General features: G+C 43.6%; 1 protein-coding gene across 2 annotated transcripts in view; it reads left to right on the top strand.

Annotated features, from left to right (window-relative positions):
- Positions 1-20,426, top strand: part of SYNRG (synergin gamma) — a 474,426-nt gene that overhangs the window by 239,805 nt on the left and 214,195 nt on the right. For both annotated transcript variants that reach the window (XM_069756583.1, XM_069756584.1), the window contains 2 exons: positions 10-134; positions 522-1,445. In XM_069756583.1, the coding sequence (XP_069612684.1) occupies positions 10-134; positions 522-1,445 (1,049 nt within the window). The remainder of the gene's footprint in view (positions 1-9; positions 135-521; positions 1,446-20,426) is intronic.

Genomic DNA, 20,426 nt, shown 5'->3' with positions numbered 1-20,426 from the left:
TCTTCCAAGTGCTCCCACTCTACTTATTCCTGTGTCTGGAACAGCAGCAAACACTTCTACTATAACTGATAAATATGCAGTATTTAAAACCCTCAGCGTGAAAAGCAATACGGGAGCCACCAGTAACTTTACAGGTAATTCTGAGGCAAGAAATCATTTGCATGGATTTACACATGCAGTTTTTCGAACTGAAGGCAAGAATGGAAGAAAGAGTTTCAACCTTAATTCTTTCTACTAAGTCAATACGCCTAAAATGTGTTGCTTCAAAACATTGAAATATTCATGAAGATTTTCCTTAAAGCTGGAAACATTCACTTGAAAAAACAATTTCAGATTTTGCTGCAGATTGATCGGTATTACATGTTGATTTTAATATATGCACCACATGGCAAATATCATCCGCAGGATGAGTAATTTTTCATCTGCTTGCCTACCACTGCAAATAGCAAAATAATTATACTCAAAGTATTACTTATTTACCATGACCAATATTCTAACTTATTTTTGTTAACATTTTGTAGGAGATGGCTTTACAGACTTCAAACCTGGAGCTGATGATGGTTTCACAGATTTTAAGACTGCAGACAGCATATCGCCACTAGTCACTCCATTAAGAGAAACCCAGTCGTCACTTGCATTCCCCACTGGTCCTCAACAGAATTCGCAAATAACACCATCCTCTGATCTTGATTCGTTCTCTTCTGCGGTAACCAATAATAGCTTCTCCAAGACATTTTATTTATCCAAGCCTGTACCATTGCCTGTAGCTCCACTTTCATTATCATCTCCATCACCATTGTTTCCATCTTCATCATTTGCCTCTGCACCTTCTAAAAGTTCCTCACTGCTTGATGACTTTGGGGACTTTATGCCCTTTGGGCCATCCACCAGCACTACGTCAGTTACAGGTCAGAATAACTTTGCCGATTTTACGACCAGTGATGCCAGCTCTGTTGAGCAAAAGCATGATGACCAACATAACATCTTTAAACTGGAAGCCAGCACCGCTGACCCAATAATATCTACTGCTGTTCCTCAAACCGTTCAACCCACTCCTTCAAATATATTCAATAAATACGAATTATTTGATCAGCTTTCTTTGGAAAGTTCAATGACATTCGATGAAACAAAAGATTCAACAAATACTCAAAAAAATAATGACTTTACTTTCCAGTATGACAAATTCAATACTGCAGACAATACAGAAAAGACCTTTGTGGATAAGTTTGTTGCTCTTAAACTAGCCAAAGAGGACTCCGTGTCTATTAAGTCTCTGGATCTTCCTTCTATTGGTGGGAGCAGCTTTGGAAAAGATGACTCCGAAGATGCACTCTCCATTCAGTTTGACATGAAGCTGTCAGATATGGGCGGGGAGTTGAAGCATGTTTTGTCTGATAGTTCTCTGGATTTGCCAACAGTTAGTGGTCAACATCCACCTGCGGCAGGTGAGGAATTGGTTAGATTACTTTGGTAAAGATGAGGTAGGTGTAGATGGAGAGTACTTGATATTCGTGATCTTCTTGCAGTGTTATTTTCTCAGTTCTGAATATGTGAAACACGACATATTTATGTGCAGTATTATATACCACAATAGCTATTTCTATTTATTTGCATGTTGTATTTAATTATTTCCAGTGCATTTACCAGCACGTTATAATTACTCAAGGAGAATTTACAGTAAATTATAACTTATTTTCTATTTATTTTTACATAATCCTTGAAACACATGGGTAATGGATTTCTCTGTCTGCCTATTGTGGCATGGTAACCAGTGTGAGTTATGCCATCATAATAATCACCTACCTGCTTTCACTCACACAGAATTGACTGCCACACATTGTCTTAAAAGCTTGCTAGATAATAAAGTAAATTGAAATAACAGTAAGAGATGTAGTTAGACCAGGCTGCCATTTCAATAGTGTCTTTCTGTCCCCATGTAGAAGACAATTGGCCTAAATAAAGGGCTGATATAATGGTGTGCTTATTATAGTGAGCACTCAATTATCATACAGATCTTGGGATCTTGTGGATCACTGTTAGGCCTCATTTAGACTGTTGTACATCAGTGTTTTTAATCGAATTTTCATCATTGTTTGGTCCGTGTGTCAGCTTTTACCCTGTGTTTCATCAATGATCTTTCACTGACAAAAAAAATAAAATTGCCAAGCTCCTGTTCTCTTTTACAGTGTCAGTCATGGGAAGCACTCAGATGCTACCCGTAACTTTTCACGGATCTGTAGACTTGTTTGGGTAATTTTGTTCCATGACTGACCAATCAATAATAAAAATGTCACCATGATTTTTTGCGAGCACAGAGTCCGCAAAAAAAAAAAAGAAGATATCAGTAATGCATAGTGATGAGCGAATATATAATCGTTACTCGAGATTTCCCGAGCACGCTCTGGTGTCCTCCGAGTATTTTTTAGTGCTCGGAAATTTAGTTTTTATTGCCGCAGCTGAATGATTTACGCATCAGTACATGTGGGGGTTCCCTAGCAACCAGGCAACCCCCACATGTACTTATGCTGGCTAACAGATGTAAATCATTCAGCTGCGGCAATAAAAACTAAATTTCTGAACAATAAAAAATACCCGAGTGTGCTCGGGAAATCTCGAGTAACGAATATATTCGCTCATCACTAGTAATGCACCATAGACTATAATGGGTAAGACTTCTATTCTTGGCAAAAAATTAAAGGGAAGATGTGTCTGTGAAAAACAGACACCTGAATGAGCCCTTAGGGTTTCATCAGTATTTGTCAAACAAAACTTGGAGTAGGTCCAAAACAACAAATTGTCCAAACTTTTCCATTATACGGTACTTATTACATTTTATGCCAAGAGAAAAATTAACCCAGATGTAGTGCACTGAGCAATTTACACAAGTGTCAAAGAAGATTTACATTGACATGTGGTTCCTGTAGAGTGGGGAAAATAAGTATTTAATACACTGCCAATTTTCCAACTCTTTCCCACCTACAAAGAATGTGGAGAGTTCTGTAATTTGTATCGTAGGTACACTCCAACTGTGAGAGACAGAATCAAAAAAAAAATCCAGAAAATCACAATGTATGATTCTTACATAATTAATTTGCATTTTATTGCATGAAGTAAGTTTTTGATACGATAGTTCTTGACCAACTTTGTACACAATGTGGCATGGATTTTGGCCCACTTCTCCATACAGATCTTTTTTTGATTTTACAGGTTTCGGGCAGTCGCTGGGCAATATTGAGTTTCGGATCCCTCCAAAGATTTTCTATTGGGTTCAGGTCTGGAGTCTGGCTAGGACACTCCAGGACCTTGAAATGCCTTACGGTGCCACTCCTTAGTTGCTGTAGCTGTGTGTTTCAGGTCATTTTCATACTGAAATACCCAGCCACGACCCATCTTCAATGATCTTAGGCTGGTTTCACACTTGCGTTTGGCTAGTCTGTGTGTGGCTGCGCTCATCCTCCGTTAAGCTCTGCCTATGCTCTGCCTACTTCCGCTTGCGTCCTGCGTACCTATCTTTAACATTGGGTACGCAGGGACATGCGTTGTATGCGGATGCGTCCGCATGTGGTATTTTGACGCGCCCTGCCGATCGCACGGGAATGCAAAAAATTGTTGGCCAAAATCGCGCCATGACCCCATCCATCCTTCCTTCAATATGGTGCAGTTGTCTTGACCCCTTTTTCAGAAAAGCACCCCCAAAGTCTGTTGTCCCCCCACTATGATTCATGGTTGGAATGGTGTTCTTTGGGTTGTACTTATTTTCTTCTTCCTCCAAACATGGCAAGTAGAGGTGATAACAAAAAGTTCTGTTTTTGTTCCATCTGACCCCATGATCTTCCCGCATGCCTCCTGTAGGTCATCCAGATGTTCGTTGGCGAATTTCAAATTGGCCTGGACATGTGCTAGGATAAGTAGGGGGACCTTGCGAGATTTTGATCCATGACAGTTAGTGTTACTAATGATAATGTTTGAGACTGTGGTGCCAGCTCTCTTCAGGTCAGATCTTGTATGGAGTTCCAAACCAAGGAAGATTGACAGTCATCTTGTGTTTCTTCCATTTTCTAATAATTGTTCGAACAGTTGTTGCCTTCTCACCAAGCTGCTTGCCTATTGTCCTGTAGCCCATCCCAACCTTGTGCAGATCTACAATTTTGTCGCTGGTGTCCTTAGACCGCTCTTTGGTCTTGGCCATGGTGGAGAGGTTGTAGTGTGATTGAGTGTGTGGACAGGAGTTTCTAATACAGATAACAAGTTCAAAACCTTTAATTCAGGTAATGAGTGCAAAGTAGGAGGCTTATTAAAGAAAATACTTATTTCATGCCACAAAATGCAGTTTAATTATGTAAACATCATACAATGTGATACTGTTTTTTATTTTTAGATTCTGTCTCTCACAGTTGAAGTGTTACCTACAGTAAAAAGTACAGACCTCTCCATTCTTTGTAAGTGGGAAACTTGCAAAATCAGCAGTGTATCAAATACTAATTTTCCTCACTGTATGTATGAATAGGTTTCGGAATAAATTGAAAGCGGTAATTCTGTTCACTTGCAGTGTTTAGATTGGCAATTGAGAAATTCTAAAGTGATTGAGTCTTGCTGTAACCTGTCGCAACTTGTGAGTTAATTTTTCCATTTGCCTGGCTGTTTGTGTGCATGACACAATATTTTCTGCAAGCCTCCTATTCCTAACTTGTGAAGCAATAACGCCAAGCTCTTCCCTATTGTGTTAGGTAAGGCGATGCGGGATGGGTCTGTTCTCAGGCACCAACCTTGCTGAACAGAGCCAGCACCAGTGCAGGTCCACAGGGCCCCTTATCAAAACCATTATTGGTTTCCAGCATTTCTCATTACATGGTCTGCTAACAATGTCAGGTTGTTTTCACACCCGCTTCTTGCATTGTTTGTTTTTCAAGCCCAAAAATATGTAGAAACATATACTGGAATAATTTTCGTATAGTTTCTGAGGAGTATGAGAAATGGCTGCACTTCAGACATATGTTTATCATACTTTAAAAATCAATTTATTTTTCCATCATACTGTAAAAACAAAGGCACCACGTGGTATGAACAAAGCGGTACACTTGTAATTCATTTTATAGTCAAATTTTGATGTAATAGATGTACTGCAGATGTTGCTTTGATTTTTTAGGCACATTTTCTTCGATACTTAAAGCGGTTTTTCTGCCTTCCTCCACATATGATGCTGTGTGGATTCTAGCATACGGCTAAACCTCCATCCATTGCCTCAGTAAACAGACTGTATAGGTTCTTAAGTCTATATTTGAGATGGTGAACGATGAACAACAATAGTAGATGATATTGTGAGATATTCGATATAATGGATGATCAGGTAAAAACTACAAAGGAAATAACAGTGCATCAGTACTTGGCATATTACAGCATGTTACAAGATGCAATAACATGAATAACAGAGAGATTAGAGAGCTAACACTGAACACAGGATAAGGCAGATACACAGTTATCATGGCTATCTTAGGGTACCGTCACACTAAAACGACACTGCAGCGATACGACAACGATATTGATCGCTGCAGCGTCGCTGTGTGGTCGCTGGAGAGCTGTCACACAGACAGCTCTCCAGCGACCAACGATCCCGAAGTCCCCTGGTAACCAGGGTAAACATCGGGTTACTAAGCGCAGGGCCGCGCTTAGTAACCCGATATTTACCCTGGTTACCAGCGTAAACGTAAAAAAAAACAAACACTACATACTTACATTTCTGTCGCGTCCCTCGGCGCTGTGCTTCTCTGCACTGACAGTGAGCGCCGGACAGTCGGAAAGCACAGCGGTGACGTCACCGCTGTACTTTACGGCTGACCGGCGCTCACCAGTCAGTGCTGGAAGCTGACGGCGAGGGACATAACCAGACACCTGAAATGTAAGTATGTAGTGTTTTGTTTTTTTTTACATTTACACTGGTAACCAGGGTAAATATCTGGTTACTAAGCGCGGCCCTTCGCTTAGTAACCCGATGTTTACCCTGGTTACCAGTGAAGACATCGCTGGATCGGCGTCACACAGGCCGATTCAGCGATGTCAGCGGGAGATCCAGCGACGAAATAAAGTTTCAAACGATCTGCTACGACGTACGATTCTCAGCGGGGTCCCTGATCGCAGTAGCGTGTCAGACACAGCGAGATCGTAAGGATATCGCTGGAACATCACGGATCGTGCCGTCCTAGCAATCAAAGTGCCACTGTGTGACGGTACCCTTAGGGCAGAATCAGGCTGCTAGCATTGTACTACTTTATACAGGCAAACATCTATCTGCATACAGAGAAACAACAATCTAATGTACAGTGGTGTTCAAAAGTCCTGCATAGGCGTGAAGAAAACTATATGTTTCATACTTCTGCATCTCTACAGTGAAACTGGTGGAACAGATATGTTTTTGTAATCCCTCATTGTATGCCATACTCATTTTTGAATGTCCCAAGTGTATAAATTGTTATGGTATGTGCATTTTTGATAATTTTTTTTACAGCATAACCATACCTACACTAGTACAGTGTGTAGAATGGTGAACAGGTTTCTAAGTTCACTAACTTCCAATGCAAGTTCACACAGACTTAAATTTTACTTTTTAAGATTTATTATTTTTTATTTAATTCAGAGTGTTGAGCAGAGGGCAGCATTTTCTTATTAAGGATGTCTATGTATTTTTTTGCATTAACCATACCCTCCAAAATATGAAGCCTTCCAACACCATTGGCTGCCATACAGCCCCAGACCATTACTTTCATAGGATGTTTCACAGAGGAGCTCAAACACTCTGGCTTGTACTCTTCATGTGGGAACCTTCTCACATAAGACTTGCCATCATTTCCTAAAATGCAAAAAGTGCTTTCATCACTAAATAGCACTTTTTCCCACTCCTCCTTCCTCCATTTTAAATATTTCAATGCCCACAGTTTTCGCCTTTGTCTTTGTATGGCTGTCATCAATGGCTTCTTTCGGGCCTTGCACCCTCTCAATCCTGCTTCCAAACATCTCTTCCTAACAGTTGATGTTGCTACCTCAATATTGCACTTTTCTTGCCATTCTCACAGAAGCTGAGGAGAGGTGAGCTTTCGATTGGCAAGGGATGTTCTTATCAGTACTCTATCCTCCCTTTTAGTTGACTTTCTGGGCCGACTAGATCTGGGCCTGTCCTGGGTGATTCCAAGCTGCTTATGTTTCTGCAAAATTCTTACGACTGTACTCTGATTACAGCCGACCTTCCTTGCGATCTGGGGGCCAGTATAACCCTCTTCATGTAGCACCACAACTCGCACACGATCCTCCGCTGACAAAAATCTGAAGGCTCCCATCATAAAACTCTACAGTATGATTCACTAGATCGACCAACAGATAAAACAAACAAACAAACAAAGCAGCAGATGTGATGCAATGTAATGCAGTGTGATCGGCTGCCATATCCCGGTTATGATTGGTCACAAGAACCTCATCTGTGATTGGCTAATTTTGGATCTGAAGCTGTACAATGTTTAGTTCTGCTTTCAATTCCCATATTGTTGCAATAATTTCAGGCAAAACTACTTCAAAAGCTAAAAATATTACAGGGAAAGAATGCAAAATTGTATTCTGAACAAAACGATATATAATATGTCATATTAGCATTGAAAATATTCGACAGAAAACGTTTAAAACTTGAAAAATCAATCAATTTATCCTATGCAGGACTTTTGAACACCACTGTATAAAGCTGAATGTGTGTGTGCGCGTGTATGTCCAGGATTGGCATCTGCACCGTCGCAGCTACAGCCACAAAATTTTGCGCAGTCACAAGTCTGGACCCAGAGAGCGTCATAGGCTATGTTGTGAGGCAAAATTTTAACCCCGCGCTTACCAATTCACCAAACAATTTTGCCCCTATCTACATAATGTGACGCTGTAAGAATCTGGCTGCACTCGGATGTCACCCGAGTGCAGTCCTATTAGAGCATGTAGATTCAAACAGTGAAAAACGGAGAGTGGACCCACTGGACCGTGATGACGAACCCCTCTCGGACGAGCTGACCAGGTGGACCGCCCCCTATACAGGGAGAGTTAGGGGCAGGCCCGTGAGGGACTATCGCCACGGAAGCTGGAGGGTCGACTGAGAACAGATGGGAACACAGCAGGCACAAAGGGAAAGAGGGAACAGAAAGGAACTACTGAAACAAGGGAGAAGATGGGAACGCTCCGGAGGCACAGAGGCTGGCAGGACAATATGGAGACACCGAGGCTGACGGGAGCAAGGAAAAGATATAGGAGCCGGGCAGGTACCGCAGAGGAAAAGGAACTGAAGGAACAAGGCAGGAACACAGGAAACAGGCAGGCACTGCAGAGGGCGGAGAAGACCCAAAGTCGGAGAGCTAGGAACGCACAGCGACCACAGGTGGCCAGAAGCACTTGTAAACACAAATGAACATCAGGCACAGAGAAGCAGCAGGAAGCAGTTTACATAGCAGCATGGGAGCTACTTCCGGGTTACAGTCCTCCAGGATGACGGAGAGGACAGGAAAGAGCGCCAACAGAGGAATCAGATGTGCGCACGCGCAGAGCTGAATGCGACGCGCGCGCACCCGGCGAGCTGCAGTGGGGAGAGGCGGCGGCAGCAACGGCATGACACATAATGGGTAAAAAGTGAAAGGAAAAGTGTTGGAGGCAAATTGACAGCTACCAGATGTGAGCAAGGGGGAATTAAAGAGTGAGAGCGATGGCGCCAAAGAGTATATACCATACAGTTGCTAAGGTGGGGCCCCGACATGGGATACTCACCACACACGGGTATATGAACACACACACAAAATGCGCCACACACTACCACGTGCTTGAACACGTATACCACTCTCAGCAGACATTTCACCACACATACACCAACCTCGCCACATAAAAGTCGAAACACAAAAGTCACCGCTCAAAACTCGCCATATGCAAAGCTCGCCACATGCAAAACTAAGCTGAACGCAAAACTCGCCACATGTGCAAAACTCACCTCATGGAAAACTCGCCACACGCAAAACTTGCACACGCGGAAAACTTGCCACATGCACAAAAGTTGCAACACATGCAAAAGTTGCCTCACACAAAACTTGCACATACTCAAAACGCACCACACATAAAACTCGCCACGCGCAAAATTTGCCATGCGCAAAACTTTCTGCGCACAACTTGCTATACTAACCTGTCACATGCAACTCAACACACAAAAAGTTGCTACACGCATGTCACCACACAAAACTCATCTCACAAGTCGCTACATGCATGTCGCCACACGCAACTCAACACACACAACTTGACACATGAAACTCTCCCTAAAACACAAAGAAGTCTGGTATTATCCTTCAAAAATAAAAATCTGGTTAATAAGCAGACAAACTACAAGAGCAACAAATGTATAGGAAATAAAGCAGCTGTCAGTCACATGACGTGCCTATTATGTGTATGTGTGAGCTAATATATACTGCTAGGGGGGAGGGCTTTCTGTTGGCTGGGGATTTCACGCTGCCAATTTAGCTTACAAATACTGAGGTAAAAATTCTGACCAAATAACGTGTGAACGAGGTCTAATACAGGAGGAGATGACACACAGATATATACTATATACAGGAGGAGATGACACACAGATATATACTATATACAGGGGAGATGACACACAGGTATATACTATATACAGGAGCAGATGACACACAGATATCTACTATATACAGGAGGAGATGACATACAGGTATATACTATATACAGGAGGAGATGACATACAGGTATATACTATATACAAGAGATGACACACAGGTATTTACTATATGCAGGAGGAAATGACATACAGGTAAATACTATATAAAAGAGGAGATGACACACGGGTATATACAGGAGGAGATAACATACAGCAGGCATATACTATATACAGGGGAGATGACATGCTGGTATATACTATATATAGGAGGAGATGACATTCAGGTATATACTATAAAGGAGGAGATGACACATAGGTATATACAATATACAGAATAAGATGACATACAGCAGGTATATACTATATACAGGGGAGATGACTTACAGGTATATACTATATACAGGAGGAGATGACATACAGGTATATACTATATACAGGAGATGACATACAGGTGTATACTATATGTAAGGGAGATGACAAACATGTATATACTGAGGGGGAAATGAGGTGTGAGGTGAAAATGAAAAGGTGTGAGTGCAAAATGAGTGAGGGAAAATAGTGGAGTGATCGGAAAATGACAGATGTGAGGTCGAAATGACAAGTGTTAGGGGGGAATGAGAGGAGTGAGGGGGAAAATGAGAGGAGTGAGGTGCTATAATTAACCACAGATATTTACTGTGCCCAGGCAACGCCGGGCTCTTCAGCTAGTATTAGACAAAGCACAACATGCCAAACTACACACTCTGCTACACAGTGGCTGCATAACTGTTCTAACATAACACACACATGTAAGTACATTTGTGCCTCACTGGAATCCTCTTATCAAGAGCAATGATCTGCAGGAAGAGAGAGCCAGGAACACGTGTGTAAGACTCAAGGTCCGGGGGAAAATGGCTTGTTTGCCCAGGAAACCAAGGGGGGCAGTTCTAGTCAGAACACAGGCTTAAAGCAATAAGCTCCTGGATACAGAACAGGATAAATGTGTACCTAATGACCTCTAATGGTGACAACTGGCACTACATTGTGAATTAACTTGCTGCACATTTGGTGACATATAAAAATATTTCAAGCAGAGCTTTACGTCCACTTAGCCAGTTGTTGAATTCAATGTGACGTCACTACTGCAGCCAAGCAGCAAAGACCAAAGCAATTTTAAAGGGAACCTGTCACCCCCAAATCGATGGTGAGGTAAGCTCACAGTCATCAGGGGCTTATCTACAGCATACTGTAATGCTGTAGATAAGCCCCCGATGTTGCCTGAAAGAGGAGAAAAAGAGGTTAGATTATACTCACCCAGGGGCGGTCCAGCTCCGATGGGTGTCTCAGGTCCGGTACAGCGCCTCCCATCTTCATTCCATGACGTCCTCTTCTGGTCTTCACACTGCGGCTCCGATGCAGGCGTACTTTGTCTGCCCTGTTGAGGGCAGAGCAAAGTACTGCAGTGCACAGGCGCCGGCAAATTAAAGAGGTTTTCTAATTTCAGTAAAGTTGATCCCAACCACTCTTACACAGAAATGACTCTTTGCCCGCTTCCAGCTGCGGCTCCACAATGCTGCTCAGCTCTTTTTTCTCTAGTAACCCCCCACGACAGCACACCTGGAGGATGTTACCTCTTTCCTAATAGGGACAGGAAATGACAAGAGGTTAAATAACCCCTCCCTCATCCTCCCCCTCAGTGTTCTTTCCTGTCCCTACTAGAGATGAAGAGGTCATCCCAGGCGTACTGTGCCGGCAGCGGTCACCGGGGGGAAATAGAGTTTTTTTGGCCTGGCAGCTGGGATCGGACTTACGTCTATTCCCCTTCGCTGCTCCCGTCTCCTCCGACTCAGGACTTCTCTCGCACCATTCCGCACCTGCGGGTAAGGTCTGGGGCGTTCTTTGGCTGGAGGCCTCTCTGAGCTCTCCAGGCCTTCTCCTCCTCCGCGCGCGTGTGTGGGGACTTCCGGTCTGAAGCCGGCAGCAGGATATGATGTCAGACGCCGGCCGGCTTCACTGAATAGGAAGTTCCTTGTGCGTTCCAGCTGGAACGCTAGGCAAACAGCGTGGAAGACGTCGGCGTTCTCCTCCCACGTACTTCCGGACATCGGAGGAGGAGGTCCTCATCCTGGAGGACAGGTGCTGCGGTCCGGTCGCCTATATATTTAGGCCCTGGACAGGAAGACATCGCAGGTAGGACCACTGTGTGGTGAAGACCATGGAGATGTCTGCTTCCTCGCGCTCTGCACCTGCAGATCGTAGCACCATCCCGGCCCCAGTGAGTAATCTGGCCCAGGGTGTCCATTCCCTGATGTGGGTTATAGTCTTATGATTCCTTCTCCCCTTCCTTTTTAGGGGGACAAGGAACCCACATCAGGAGGCAAAACTAAAACTACCCGCAAATGCGCAGTTTGTATGAAGAAGCTGTCCTCTTCATACAAGAAATCATTGTGCAAAGAATGCACAGAAAAAATTATCAGGGAGGAACAGCCGTCTCTGATGAATGAGATTAAAACCTTAATCCAGCATGAAATTAGAACATCGCTGGCCACTCTTTCCCAGCCTACACCATCTCCTAGTGCCTCTCCTGAGGCTAAGAAAAGAAAACTTAATCCACAGGAAGAAGGGCAGGAGGACTCTCAGGGGGAGACATCGGACAAACCCCCAGAGGAAGGTGAATTATCCTTTAACTCTGAGACCGTCCAGCAAGAGAGATACTACTTCTCTTCTACTGACATAGAAGAACTCCTCACAGCTGTGAGGAAGACTATGGAAATTGAGGAAGAGAAGACGGCCCAGTCAGTACAAGAAGAGATGTTCGGAGGGCTTCGTTCTAAGAAGCGTCAGGTGTTTCCTATTCACCAAAATATCCGGGATCTAGTTCTGGAAGAGTGGGAATCCCCAGAAAAAAAGCTGACTACTCCAGCGGAAATTAAGGACAGATTTCCTGTAGATGCCGAGACAGCTTCATGCTGGTCGGAGGTTCCAAAAGTGGACGTTCAAATTGCCAGAGTAGCCAAAAAAACCACGCTACCATTCGAGGATGCCTCCCAACTGAGAGACCCTCTGGAACGTAAGATGGACGGACTACTAAGGAAATCGTGGGAAACGTCAGCGTCCTTACTGAACATTAATTCAGTATCCACTTGCGTGGCTAGATTGATGCATCGCTGGCTGGGGCAGCTAGAGGAGCACTTGTCCTCAGGTACTCCGAGAGAAGATATTCTGGCCTCTTTGCCTATCTTCCAGAAAGCAACAGGCTTTTTAGCGGATGCTTCCGCAGAATCCGTGAGAGTGACGGCGAGATCAGCTGCATTATCAAACTCCGTAAGGCGTGCACTCTGGCTAAGATCGTGGTCTGGTGATATGACTTCTAAGATGAGGCTGTGTTCTATTCCTTTCAAAGGAAAGTATATGTTTGGACCAGCCTTGGATGATCTTCTGGAGAAGGCTTCAGACAAGAAGAAGACCTTACCAGAACCTAGGAACCCTAGGAAAAGACCCTTCCGCGCTCAGCAAAAGCATACTCCTCAATACAGAGGGAAGGGAAAGACAGGTCGTTGGAGTTATGCAAAAGGAGCGAAAGACAGGAATCTTTTTCTTTCCCAACCCCAAAATCAGAGAAAGCAATGACGCTATCATTGTGGGGGGTCAGATCTCGAACTTCCTCCCATTCTGGCAAGAGATCGGTGTGGATCAGTGGACTTTAAGATTGGTCAAAGAGGGGATGAAAATAGAGTTCATATCATGTCCCCAAAGAAGAATAAAAACGATAACATTATCTACACCAAAGCTACAGTCCACATTGATAGCGGGGATAAAAGATCTCTTAGTCAACAATGTGATCTCCATAGTCCCAGAAAACGAGAGAAACAAAGGTCATTATTCCAACCTATTTCTGATAAAAAAAAACAAAAAAAACAAACGGAACCCATCGGATGATAATCAATTTAAGACCTCTGAATCAATATGTAACTTACAGAAGATTCAGAATGGAGTCCGTCAGATCGACAGTACCCCTAATAGGGCAAGACTTCGTCATGGCAACCATCGACCTACAGGACGCATATTATCACGTCCCAGTCCATCCGACTTATCGGAAATTTGTAAGGTTTGCAGTCACCAGAGGAGAGGCTATAGACCACTTTCAGTTCAATGTCCTCCCATTTGGACTATCCTCGGCTCCAAGGATTTTCACAAAGGTCAGCGCTGGACAACACCCAGGACAACATCTGCAAAGAGTTTGTATGTTCTCTCCGTGTTTGCGTGGGTTTCCTCCGGGCACTCCGGTTTCCTCCCACATTCCAAAGACATACTGATAGGGAATTTAGATTGTGAGCCCCATTGGGGACAGTGAAGATAATGTGTGCAAACTGTAAAGCGCTGCGGAATATGTTAGCGCTATATAAAAATAAAGATTATTATGTCCGAGGTAATGGCCTACATCAGAAGTCGGCAGATATGCATAATTCCGTACCTCGACGACCTCTTGGTAGTGGCCCCCACGGTTCCAATTCTACAGGAACATCTTCAGACAACCGTCCAGATCTTGTCATCCCTGGGATGGGTGGTAAACCCCAAAAAATCGGATATGGTTCCATCCACAACAAAGATCTTTTTAGGGGTCTTATTAGACTCCCACAACCAAACATCTTTCTTACCCGAACAAAAGTGGTCCCTGCTTACATCAAAAATAAGAATGTTGCGGGACAAGAAGATAGTATCTCTAAGATGGGCCATGTCGGTTCTAGGGACCATGACATCATGCATCCAGATGGTGGCATGGGCACAAGCCCACACCAGCATACTCCAGACCCATATCCTATCAAGCTGGGACGGATCCCCATCTTTAGACAAAAAGATCCGGATACCACCGCTTGTAAGATCCTCATTGACATGGTGGCTACAGAAGGAGAACTTAATGAGAGGAGTTCCTTGGTTGCAGGACCCAGCAGTCACCATAAAAGTAGATGCCAGCGGAAAAGGTTGGGGAGCTACGGTAGACCAGCACATATTCCAGGGATACTGGTGAACCGAAATAACAAAGCGATCCTCAAACTTCAAAGAACTAAAAGCAGTAGAGGAAGTTCTCAAAGCGGCAGTAACTCTTGTGCAGAATTCCCATATAAAAATATACTCGGACAACATGACAACAGTTGCCCACCTTCGCCATCAGGGAAGTACAAGACACGAGGATCTAAAAACAGTATCAGCGAGAATATTTTTGTGGGCCGAAGAACATGTTCTCTCCATATCCGCCCTACACATAAAAGGAGAAATAAATGTACAAGCCGACTTCCTGAGCAGGACAAAGATCCATCCAGGAGAATGGAGCCTAAACCCGGAAGTCTTTCAGATACTGGTCAGAAGATGGGGACAACCAGAAGTGGACTTGTTCGCGAACAGTCAGAACACAAAGGTAGACCAGTTCTTCTCGCTAGACCCAATCAATCCAGGGTTAGCTGTGGACGCATTGGTCCAGCCATGGACATTCACACTAGCATACGCTTTCCCGCCATTGCCAGTCCTACCAAGAGTCCTGCAGAAGATAAGGGCAGAGAAACTCAGGTTGATCTTGGTGGCTCCACTTTGGCCCAAAAGAAGCTGGTTTGGGGCCCTCATAAGCCTAACAATAGATGGACCAATAGCACTTCCTCCAGTCAAAAACCTTCTCTACCAAGGGCCAATACTCCATCCAGATCCCGAGAGGTTACACCTAAATGCCTGGCTTCTGAATTCTCAATTCTGAGGACCAGAGGGCTATCAAAGAGAGTCATTAAGACACTACAAAAAAGCCGCAAAACAGTAACTAATTCTATCTACCAGAAGATCTGGAAGACTTTTATCACATGGTGTGCTCCTGAACAACCTAACCCAGATAGACCGAACCTAGTCAGGATCCTGGATTTCCTACAAGATGGGCTGGACAAAGGTCTCAGACCCAGCAGCTTTGAGCTCTTATTTTGACCAGTCTTTAGCTGACCATTGATGGGTGAGAAGATTCATGACGGCGGCATCCCGCATATCTCCAAGACCCATAAATATAGTTCCATCCTGGGACCTGAATATAGTCCTGAAAGGACTTACACTGCCACCGTTTGAGCCCTTGTCATCTATAAGTATGGATAAACTTGCCTGGAAGACCACCTTCCTGGTAGCTATAACAACAGCCAGAAGAGTTGGTGAACTACAAGCCCTGTCAATCAATGAACCCTACATGAAGATTCTACAGGACAGGCTTATCCTGCGATTGGATCCATCCTTTCTCCCAAAGGTCGTCTCTGATTTCCACAAATCGCAGGAGATAATTCTTCCTTCTTTCTATCAGGAGCCAAAGAATAAGGAAGAGGAACATTTCCACACTCTGGATGTTCGGAGAATGGTACTCTATTATCTTCAAGCATCAGAGAAGATTAGAAAGGATCAGAATCTGTTTATTCATCTTCTCGGCCAAAATAAGGGGAAGAAGACTTCCAAATCTACAATTGCGAATTGGATCAAAAGGGCAATCCTGGAGGCCTATCAGATTCAAGGCCTTCCACCACCAGAAAAGCTCACAGCTCATTCTACTAGGGCAACAGCTGTCTCCTGGGCCGAGAAAGCCAGTGCTTCCATTGAGCAAATATGCAGAGCGGCTACATGGTCCTCGGTCCATACGTTCTCCAAACATTACAAGCTTGACCTGATGTCAAAAGAAGACTTAGCCTTCGGAGAAAAAGTCCTTAGTGCTGTAGTCCCTCCCTAAATGTTACTCTTGGGTACTGCTCCAGGTGTGCTGTCGTGGGGGGTTACTAGAGAAAATAGAATTATTCTTACCGTTAATTCGGTTTCTAGTAACCCACCACGACAGCAGGAGTAATCCCTCCCTTTGCTTGTTATACGTTCTGAAAAGAATAAATATAATTTGAAGCATTCCTTCTCCTGTGGTCCTTTATAATAACACTGAGGGGGAGGATGAGGGAGGGGTTATTTAACCTCTTGTCATCTCCTGTCCCTATTAGGAAAGGGGTAACATCCTCCAGGTGTGCTGTCGTGGTGGGTTAACTTGAAAAGACTGCATGACTAAAGGTACCGTCACATTAAGCGACGCTGCAGCGATATTGACAACGATGTCGATCGCTGCAGCGTTGCTGTTTGGTCGCTGGAGAGCTGTCACACAGACAGCTCTCCAGCGACCAACGATGCCGAAGTCCCCGGGTAACCAGGGTAAACATCGGGTTAGTAAGCGTAGGGCCGCGCTTAGTAACCCGATGTTTACCCTGGTTACCATTGTAAATGTAAAAAAAAAACACTACATACTTACATTCCGGTGTCTGGTCACGGCCCTGCGCTTAGTAACCCAATGTTTACCCTGGTTACCAGTGAAGACATCGCTGAATCGGCGTCACACACGCCGATTCAGCGATGTCAGCGGGTGATCCAGCGACGAAATAAATTCCTGGACTTTACCCAGCGACCAACGATCTCCCAGCAGGGGCCTGATCGTTGGTTGCTGTCACGCATAACGATTTTGTTAACGATATCGTTGTGTGACGGTACCTTAAGGGCCCAATTTATTATTGCCTTTCAGCTTCACTGGGTGAGTTTTAACCCCATTACCCCAAGGGTGGTTTGCACCCTGATCAGGCCAATTTTTACAATTCTGACCACTGTCCCTTTATGAGGTTATAACTCTGGAACGCTTCAACGGATCCCTGTGATTCTGACATTGTTTTCTCGTAACATATTGTACTTCATGATAGTGGTAAAATTTATTTGAAATTACCTGCGTTTATTTGCGAAAAAAACGGAAATTTGGCAAAAATTTTGAAAATTTCGCAATTTTCCAACTTTGAATTTTTATGCAATTAAATCACAGAGATATGTCACACAAAATACTTAATAAGTAACATTTCCCACATGTCTACTTTACATCAGCACAATTTTGGAACCAACATATTTTTTTTTGTTAGGGAGTTATAAGGGGTAAAAATTGACCAGCAATTTCTCATTTTTACAACACCATTTTTTTAGGGATGACATCTCATTTGAAGTCATTTTGAGGGGTCTATACAATAGAAAATACCCAAGTGTGACACCATTCTAAAAACTGCACCCCTCAAGGTGCTCAAGACCACATTCAAGAAGTTCATTAACCCTTCAGGTGTTTCACAGGAATTTTTGGAATGTTTAAATAAAAATGAACGTTTAACTTTTTTTCACAAAAAATTTACTTCAGTTCCAATTTGTTTTATTTTACCAAGGGTAACAGGAGAAAATGGACCCCAACAGTTGTTGTACAATTTGTCCTGAGTACGCCGATATCCCATATGTGGGGGTAAACCACTGTTTGGGCACATGACAGAGCTCGGAAGCGAAGGAGCGCCATTTGACTTTTCAATGCAAAATTGACTGGAATTGAGATGGGACACCATGTTGCGTTTGGAGAGCCCCTGATGTGCCTAAACATTGAAACCCCCCACAAGTGACACCATTTTGGAAAGTAGCCCCCCTAAAGAACTTATCTAGATGTGTGGTGAGCACTTTGACCCATTAACTGCTTCACGGAAGATTATAATGCAGAGCCGTAAAAATAAAAAATCATATTTTTTCACAAAAATGATCTTTTCGCCCCCAATTTTTTTTGCCAAGGGTAAGAGAAGAAATTGGACCCCAAAAGTTGTTGTCCAATTTGTCCTGAGTACGCTGATACCCCATATGTAGGGGTAAACCACTGTTTGGGCACACGGGAGAGCTCGGAAGGGAAGGAGCACTGTTTTACTTTTCAATTGACTAGAATTGAGATGGGACGCCATGTTGCGTTTAGAGAGTCACTGATGTGCCTAAACATTGAAAACCCCCCACAAGTGACACCATTTTGGAAATTAGACCCCCTAAGGAACTTATCTAGATGTGTTGTGAGAACTTTGAACCCCCAAGTGATCCACTACAGTTTATAACGCAGAGCCGTGAAAATAAAAAATCTTTTTTTTCCCACAAAAATTATTTTTTAACCCCCAGGTTTGTATTTTCCCAAGGGTAACAGGACAAATTGGACAACAACTTTTGGGGTCCAATTTCTCCTGAGTACGCTGATACCCCATATGTTGGGGTAAACCCCTGTTTGGGCACACGGGAGAGCTCGGAAGGGAAGGAGCACTGTTTTACTTTTTCAACGCATAATTGGCTGGAATTGAGATCTGACGCCATGTCGCGTTTGAAGAGCCCCTGATGTGCCTAAACAATGGAAACCCCCCAAATATAACTGTAACCCTAACCACACCTCTAACCCTGACACACCCCTAACCCTAATCTCAACCCTATTCCCAACCGTAAATGTAATCCAAACCCTAACTTTAGCCCCAACCCTAACCCTAACTTTAGCCCCAACCCTAACTGTAGCCTTAACCCTAGCCCTAACCCTAGCCCTAAACCTAACTCTAATCCTAATGGGGAAAATGGAAATCAATACAAAAAATAAATTTTTCTCCTACTAAGGGGATGATAAAGGGGGGTTTGATTTATTTTTATAGTGGGTTTTTTAGCGTATTTTTATGATTGGCAGCCGTCACACACTGAAAGATGCTTTTTATTGCAAAAAATATTTTTTGCGTTACCACATTTTGAGAGCTATAATTTTTCCATATTTGGGTCCACAGTCATGTGAGGTCTTGTTTTTTGCGGGACGAGTTGACATTTTAATAGGTAACGTTTTCGGGCACGTGACATTTTTGATCGCTTTTTATTCCGATTTTTGTGAGGCAGAATGACCAAAAACCAGCTATTCATAAATTTCTTTTGGGGGAGGAGTTTATACCATTCCGCGTTTGGTAAAATTGATAAAGCAGTTTTATTCTTCGGGTCAGTACGATTACAGCGATACCTCATTTATATCATTTTTTTATGTTTTGGTGCTTTTATACGATAAAAACTTTTATAGAAAAAATAATTATTTTTGCATCGCTTTATTCTGAGGACTATAACTTTTTTATTTTTATGCTGATGATGCTGTATGGCGGCTCGTTTTTTGCGGAACAAGATGACGTTTTCAGCGGTACCATGGTTATTTATATCAGTCTTTTTGATCGCGTGTTATTCCACTTTTTATTTGGCGGAATGATAATAAAGCGTTGCTTTTTGCATCTTTTTTTTTTTTTCGGTGTTCACTGAAGGGGTTAACTAGTGATATAGTTTTATAGGTGGGGTCACTACGGACACGACGATACTAAATGTGTACTTTTATTTAATTTTTTTTATTGAGATAAAGAAATGTATTTATAGGAATATTTTTTTTTTTTTTTTACACATGTGAATATTTTTTTTTACACTATAACATTGTCCGGGTTATCATGTTATAGTGTAAGATCGCTGATCTGACACTTTGCTGTGCACTGTGTCAGATCAGCGATCTGACGTGCACTTCTGGAGGCTTCCCGGCGCCTGCTCTGAGCAGGCGCAGTGAAGCCACCTCCTTGCAGGACCCGGATGCAGCGGCCATTTTGGATACGGGCCTGCTGCAGGGAGGAGGTAAGAGACCCTCGTAGCAACGCGATCACATCGCGTTGCTCCGGGGGTCTCAGGGAAGCCCGCAGGGAGCCCCCTCCCTGCGCAATGCTTCCCTATACCGCCGGAACACTGTGATCATATTTGATCGCAGTGTGCGGGGGGTTATTGTGCCGGGGGCGGTCCGTGACCGCTCCTGGCACATAGTGCCGGATGTCAGCTGCGATAGTCAGCTGACACCCGGCTGCGATCGGCCGCGCTCCCCCCGTGAGCGTGGCCGATCGCATATGAC

Source organism: Ranitomeya imitator, chromosome 3 (assembly GCF_032444005.1).
Source record: "Ranitomeya imitator isolate aRanImi1 chromosome 3, aRanImi1.pri, whole genome shotgun sequence".
Lineage (NCBI taxonomy): Eukaryota > Metazoa > Chordata > Amphibia > Anura > Dendrobatidae > Ranitomeya > Ranitomeya imitator.
This window is presented reverse-complemented; position numbering and strand designations above follow the sequence as displayed.